This window comes from Silene latifolia, chromosome 5 (genome assembly GCF_048544455.1).
Source record: "Silene latifolia isolate original U9 population chromosome 5, ASM4854445v1, whole genome shotgun sequence".
Taxonomy (NCBI): Eukaryota; Viridiplantae; Streptophyta; class Magnoliopsida; order Caryophyllales; family Caryophyllaceae; genus Silene; species Silene latifolia.
In genome coordinates this window covers 6022672-6029709 of record NC_133530.1, presented here as the reverse complement: position 1 = coordinate 6029709, position 7038 = coordinate 6022672, and the positions used below count along the sequence as shown (strand labels likewise).

General features: G+C 33.0%; 1 protein-coding gene across 1 annotated transcript; it reads left to right on the top strand.

Annotated features, from left to right (window-relative positions):
• Positions 1 to 4186: 4186 nt before the first annotated feature.
• LOC141656512 (uncharacterized) lies at positions 4187 to 7038 on the top strand. The gene is made up of 5 exons (XM_074463425.1): positions 4187 to 4370; positions 5760 to 5874; positions 5998 to 6087; positions 6503 to 6601; positions 6701 to 7038. Exons 1-5 carry the CDS (start codon positions 4303 to 4305, stop codon positions 6800 to 6802), a joined length of 474 nt encoding a protein of 157 aa, XP_074319526.1. The 5' UTR covers positions 4187 to 4302; the 3' UTR covers positions 6803 to 7038.

Genomic DNA, 7038 nt, shown 5'->3' with positions numbered 1-7038 from the left:
ATAATAAAAAAAATCGAAACAAATAGTTGGACAAAAAGAAATTAATCATAAATGTATAACAATCGAAAAAATGATATAAAGAGTCAAATAAATACGATATCAGTAAAATCAGTAAAGTAATCATATATATAAATTGAAAAAAGTCGTCCTGATAACAGTAATTTTTTTTTATAAAATAGTATATTTATTTAAGAAAATAACAATATTACGATCATAATTATCTGCAAATCTAACAATTTTAAATGACATGCAAATGAATTATTGCTTTGAAAATTGATTTTAAAAACATTTGAAGTTATTACTTACAGGAATCTTTTTACAATATGTAACCTAATATCTTCATTATTGACCGAAAACCTCTTAAATATACAATAAATTGGGTTTAATAAAAAAAATGGGAGGACGATTGGATGAAGGTAGATGATGAAAACCCATATTTGAGGAAGATGAGTGACACTAAATACGTGGGTTTAATTTGGAGTTTTTTAAGAGAGGGGAATGAATGAGAGTGGGATGCGGACAAGGTAGACGATATGCATTAGTAAATAATCCGTATGTACTTAGGGTTTGTTTTGAGGGTTGGGGGTGGCTCGGAAATACGGAGTAGATAATGAGTTTGTATTGTTTAATTTTGTCTTGGATTGCTATTTTTATTTAAGTTTTTTGGCCCATAATATATGTTAAGGATTAATAAGATTTCTAGATCTAATAAATCGTTGACCGGGTTAATTAGCGACTTTAAAAGTCAAGTCTACGTTGACACATTTTCATTTTCAACGACTAAAAATTCAATTTTTACCCATTTTAGTCGTTTATTTATTTTTATTTTTGTAAATAAAACACCGTTTATTTATGACGATAAAATCGTTTATAAATTATGAGAGGGATAGAGATAGAGTTTGTTGTGAGATTCATATATATGAGGTAAAATGGGTATGGTTTTAAATTGTATTATGTTACGGGGCGAGTGTTTCATTGTTTTTACGGATTATGAAACCTCTGTTAGATCGGCCCGTTGAGGAAAAATTGATAATGTAACCCAATTTATATTATGAGATTTATCTAATTCATATATGCTTATTATTTCGTCTAATATATAAATCTACTAAAATTTCATGACATTACGACATAACAATTTAATGTGTATTATATTTTGAAATATATGTTTTAAATTATTAGTATATCAACTATCATATTTGTCACAATATTGAACATTTTTAATCACGCTCACTTATACGATTCTGTATATGCTCCTGTATGCAATAATTGCGTTTATTATTACGACCCGTGCATTTTTTGCACGGGTTTAAAACTAGTTAGTAAAAAAAATGGTGGATAGTTGCCAAATTGGTAAAAAAAGTTTCACACTTTCACTTGTGACAAATTGGTAAAAAAAACTCAAGGGATTGTGACAAATTGGCCAAAAATCTATTGCTTTATTTAATTTGTTATTCCTAGAACTTAATTTGACTAAAATACCCTTACCTAAGTCACCCAACTCAAAAAATCTAAGCGAATACCAAAGAAATAAGAATAGATGACCAGATGAAGTTTACAAATAGACCTGACAAACGGGTCAATTGTGTTGGATTTTGGTCGGGCCAATTCTGGTCCGGTCATTTTGGGTTGTCATATTATCGGGTTAGTTCGGGTCGGGTCGAGTTGAGTTGTTTTGGGTATTTTTCGGGTATGTTGGTCGGGTTATTTAGAGTCAGACTCATATTCGGGTCAATGGTTAAGAGACAAAAAAAGTACATTTAATACTATTACCTAATTTTAATTTAATTTTGATAATTGATTCTTTATTTTAATGTAACTTATAGAGTATTAAGTTTGTTTTTAAATTAGTCATTTATTTGTTCAATTAAAGTTACATTTTTCGCGTCATTTTCGGTTCGGGGTTTCGGATTTGGTCATTTCGGGTCGGGTCAGTTCCTAGTCAACAAAGTTCGGGGCATGTCAGGTCAATCAAGTCTCGGGTTAAATTTGGGAGTTGTAGTTCGGGTCAATTTTGGATCTCGAGTCAGCCTTTTCAGGTCGAGTTAATCGGGTCAGGCCAATTTTTCCAGGTCTACTTACAAGGTAAACCCGAACCAACTCAACTTTTTTCGGGATTAGGCGTCCTATCATCCTAAAAAAATCCGCACGCGATCCGAAGACCGTTGGCTCGAAACTAATCCATACTAGGCTCGAAAATGAAAAATTGGATTATTTTTCTTATTTAATACTTCATTAATTCATATTTCTATATGAGGTGAAATATTAAAAATCAATGTTTATGAGTAATTTTTGCCCAAATATTTATGGATATGAATCATTATGGATCTAATCATTTTTTTGGTCGAATTATTCAAATAAGAGAAAAACATGTTTAATAACGTTAGATCGAATTTGGGTCAGGTTTGTTAATTTTAAGTTTCGGGTCATAGTTGCTAATGACGAGTCTCAATAATGGTTTTTTAGTTTACTAACATGTGACTTCTCAAAAAATGTACAACTACCATTTTTATATTATTGTATAGATTTGACAAGGTTAGTTTTGTCAAATGTAGTTGTAATAACGAAGTGTTTGCTAAAGTAAAACTTTTTTGGCCTATTTGTCACATACAATATAAAACTTTTCTTACTAATTTGACAACAACCCGCTACTTTTTTTACCAATTTGATAATTGGCCCAGGACACATGTCACGTATCACGAAGTTACCACAACAAATCTAAGAAATCACAAAGAATCTCAAGCTAGTCGTCCCATACGCTAGCTCATACATATAACATATGGCCACGTCATTTCTTTCATATAAAAAAGCAACAATCTGATTGGTCAATCAAACGTGTTACATAAGCTACGGGAGCCACCTCAGCATTTTACAATCACGTTCTTCACCTCTCCTACACGCGCGCGTATGGTTTCCCCTTCTTCAATACTTGCATCACTTGCATGGGATCCAACTCCTAAAGTATAATACAAAATCTTCAGCTTGTGACGGGATTATCCCGTCACAAGCAAGACGCTTTGAAATTATAAAGCGACTTCTTTATGTTCTTTTTTACTTAATTTCGACTTATTTCAGTTCAATTTAGTTATATTCAGTTTAATTTAGTTCAGCTTCATTATGTTCAATTTTGCTCAATTAAATTTATTTTTTGACAAATTAACTCTTACTTCATCTTCATTCAGTTCAGTTCAATTCAATTTCTTCCAATTCCGCTCCTATCAACCGAAAAGAACATGACCTTAGTAATAATATTGTTGAAAAATGGTCTCTACTTAAGTTATTAGTAAGAAATTTTATTTATTTTCAATATTCCTTCCGTATTTTCATAACCTTCTAATAATTCATTATTGTTTCATTCAGCTCTTATCAATCGAAGAGAACATGATCTTAGTAATAATATTATTGAAAAATGGTCTCTACTTAAATTATTAGTAAGAGATTTTATTTATTTTCAGTATTCCGTTCGTATTTTCATAACCTTCTAATAAATCATCATTATTTCAAGTGAATCATTATTAAACGAGTTAACTGAAACAGTTTATGTTTTACATATATGCATGGACAAAAATAAATAATGCATATAAAATAAATTAATAAGTGTACACATTATACCCAAGACAATATATGATCAACCTTTTTATACTCTAATTCATACATAGTATTAGATTAAATTACTAAGGTATTGGAAAATTTAACTTGGAACACAAATTTTTAAATCATAATTTATTTTATTAGGAAAACCAAATCATATTTTACTAACAAATCAAACTCATATTGTACAACAAAGTAATGTGGTATTTAAAATTGAGTCGAATAATTTTCTCTTTAGCCAAATAAAAGACCTCATTTACTTCGCTAAACAAAGCCCAAAACAAAATTATTTACGCGAATATATAATGACTAACTTTGAAATCCAAATTATGAAATATAAACATCTGGAAGATACGTATCTCACTATTCTTTTAAACTCTTTATTTTTGAATATGATGCGAATTTTCTCTTTAATTTTAATACATATTTTCGTATAAAATGTACATGTTTAAGTTTTATTTTACATTGTGAATAATTTACGATACGTAAATTTATTATGAGATCGTCTTTCAAATCATCATTTCTACATTATTCTACTCACCCAGAAAAAACATTATTCCAAAATTCCCCGTCATTATATAAACGTTCTTGTTATACACACAGCTTTCGAACACTAAAAACGGGCACTTCATTTTTGCTTCATTACTTTCTCTCTCTAGAAAAAACACCAAAACCTCGAAGAGAGAGAAAGTAATTTTCCTTTAAAAAACAACAATGGCGTTCGTGTCATTTGTCGGAAGAGTTCTCTTCGTCTCAGTCTTCATTCTCTCTGCATATCAAGAGTATGTTCTTCATTAATTACACTAGATCTGCTTGTTTTATATCAAATTATTGAATAAGATCGTCTTACGGTGTGAGACGGTCTTTTGATTGGTTAAACACTCATTTATTACTCCCTCCGTCCCATTCATTAGAATAAAAAGTAAACAAATGATTGGGATGGAGGGAGTACCTTGTAAGACGGTCTTACACGATAATTATTGTAGATGCTAGGGTTTTAATTGGCGAATCTAGTGTTTTATTTACCAGTGAATGATTTGATTTGATGTTCTTGAAAAGCTTAGATCTTTGTTTGAGCTTGACATGTTATAATTCCGTAGAATTGTGATTTGAATCTGTTGTTTTACGTGTGATTATTAGGTTTTGATTGATTTTGAATGATTGGAGATTTCGCATCTGTCGTCTTGTGTTTGATTAGTTGAGTTCAATTGATTTGAATTTGAATGATTAGTAGATATAAGATCTACGCGGTATTCTTATGTAAGACGGTTTTACACAAGCATTGTATAAAATGGGATCTATATATTTAAGTAAAAACTTAGTCACTTAATAAATCCGTTTCACAAACTTGTGTAAGACGATCGTACGCAAGAATTTGTGTAATTTTCATGACCGTGTGGTTAGATTAGGTTTTTAGATTCATCGGCGACATTGTGTGTCTGATTGGGTTTGAGCTAGAAAAGATCGGAACTTTGTCTTTCATTAGACTTGGCAAACAAGTCATTTTGGTTGGTTTATCTCAGCTCTGTGTTGGTTTGGTAATTTGGTTACGTTGTACATGGGTCGGGTTGTTTCAGATTTGAGATTGTTACTATGGAGTCATTTAGGGATAAAGATCAATTTGGGACCATTCCAAATCTGGTTAGATCAGGTCAATTCAGATTTTGGATTATGTCCGGGCTTGTTTGTTTGACAGGTCACTTCACCCGTAAAAATCAGTTCTTTTACTAAATGTGTATTATGCTTTCCCTTTCTATGGGCCATGAGCTCGGAATATGGGTTGGGCTGTGAGCTCGGGAATATGGATTGAATTACACAAGATATCTATAGTCGGAGATTGGTTTACTAGCTAGTAGAGAAACTAGGGATGGAGTCGGGGTGTTGCCCGCGTTGGTGTACTTGTATTATTTGCTCAGTTTTGTTATTGAACTCGGATGGTCAGAAGCAAAAGCTTTTAGAATTATTATCTGAAAACGTTAGATTTCCTTTCTGAGTGAGTTGCGAATATTTGAATATATTATGTCAAAAGCTGTAACACACTGGTCATGATTTGAGTGTATTCGTTAAATTGCTGAAACATTGTGGTCTTTGTAACTTACATTTTCAGTGCAATTCACTGCATTGAAAGATGCTGTTTCTGATTTGTGAAAGTTGTTTCGTGCAATTCACAGGTTCAGTGACTTTGGCGTTGATGGTGGTCCAGCAGCTAGGGCTCTGCGTCCGAAGTTTAATGTCTTCTCGAAACATGTAACAACACACACTGGGTTTAAACTGCCTCCAGTTGAGGTGAGATAAGAGTTCACTCTTTATTGTTGTCAAATATATAGTCTTTTGTTCTTCTGTCTGAAATGTCGTGTAAAATTGTAAATTCATTACCTACTGTTGACCAAGTTATTGGTTTTGTTGCAGATGAAATATTTGATCGCGGCCTCAGTAGCATTGAAGGGTGTTGGCAGTCTTCTTTTCGCTTTTGGAAGCACTATGGGAGCGTATCTCTTGGTATGTTATGGATCTTATTTTTCTTTATTTTCCTTGCTGTCTTGCTCTTTCCCCTCCTACACTACTCAACATTTCACTTTTGTTCTGTGTTGTATGTCCGTCACTCCAATATTCTGACACGACCTTTCATTTTATCTCAAAAAATCATTAAAAACAACCGAGTACGATACTCTGACATTGAATCGATCGGTTTTGATATTTGAAGCCAAGTCAGAGTTACATAGGTATAAAACTTGCCTAACCTAGAAGATTGGACTGGCATTGACCCGACCCAGATATGAATAGTACAACATGAAGTAGTCCTGACGTCGATTCCATACGATGAAAATGACCTGTAGAACCCTATTGCCAAGTCTAGTCACAGCTACACCCTCAGAATAATTTGTCTTACCAGTCGTATTACATCTCCATGCAGCTTTTGCATCAGGCTCTTGCGACTCCAATCTTGTTCGACTTCTACAACTATGATGCTGACCGCAAGGAATTCGCTCAGCTCTTTGTCAAGTTCACTCAGGTAACCTATGAACTATAATGATAAATCTCCGAACCATGTATATTCCCTGTATAACAGATGAGTTCTTACCGGATTACATTACGTCTAACTGCTATACAGAGTTTGGCATTGTTTGGGGCGTTGCTGTTTTTCATCGGTATGACAAACTCGATGCCAAGGAGACAAGCCAAGAAGAAGGCCCCTAAGTCAAAAACCAACTGATGAGCCAAAAAAAAGGCGGCTTTCGGGGTGGACAAGATACATTAGACGATAGGGAACACTAGTCATATTTCATATGTTTGTACTCTTGTATCCTTTACTCTTTCGACATGTTTTCTGTATTCCTTTTTCACTTTGGCGCGCACAGTCTCCGTCCTTTTTGCTGTTCTTAGTCATAATCTAGACTTTGAGCTTGTTTCAATTGAGGTTAAATGCAAACGTACATGTCTTGATGTTTT

Bases quoted from the DNA above. Each gene is read 5' to 3' on its own strand.
- LOC141656512 (XM_074463425.1), top strand. From the start codon at position 4,303: ATGGCGTTCGTGTCATTTGTCGGAAGAGTTCTCTTCGTCTCAGTCTTC. The intron at 6,088-6,502 runs GTATGTTATGGA...ATCTCCATGCAG, and splicing joins CTATGGGAGCGTATCTCTTG to CTTTTGCATCAGGCTCTTGC. The intron at 6,602-6,700 runs GTAACCTATGAA...ACTGCTATACAG, and splicing joins TCTTTGTCAAGTTCACTCAG to AGTTTGGCATTGTTTGGGGC.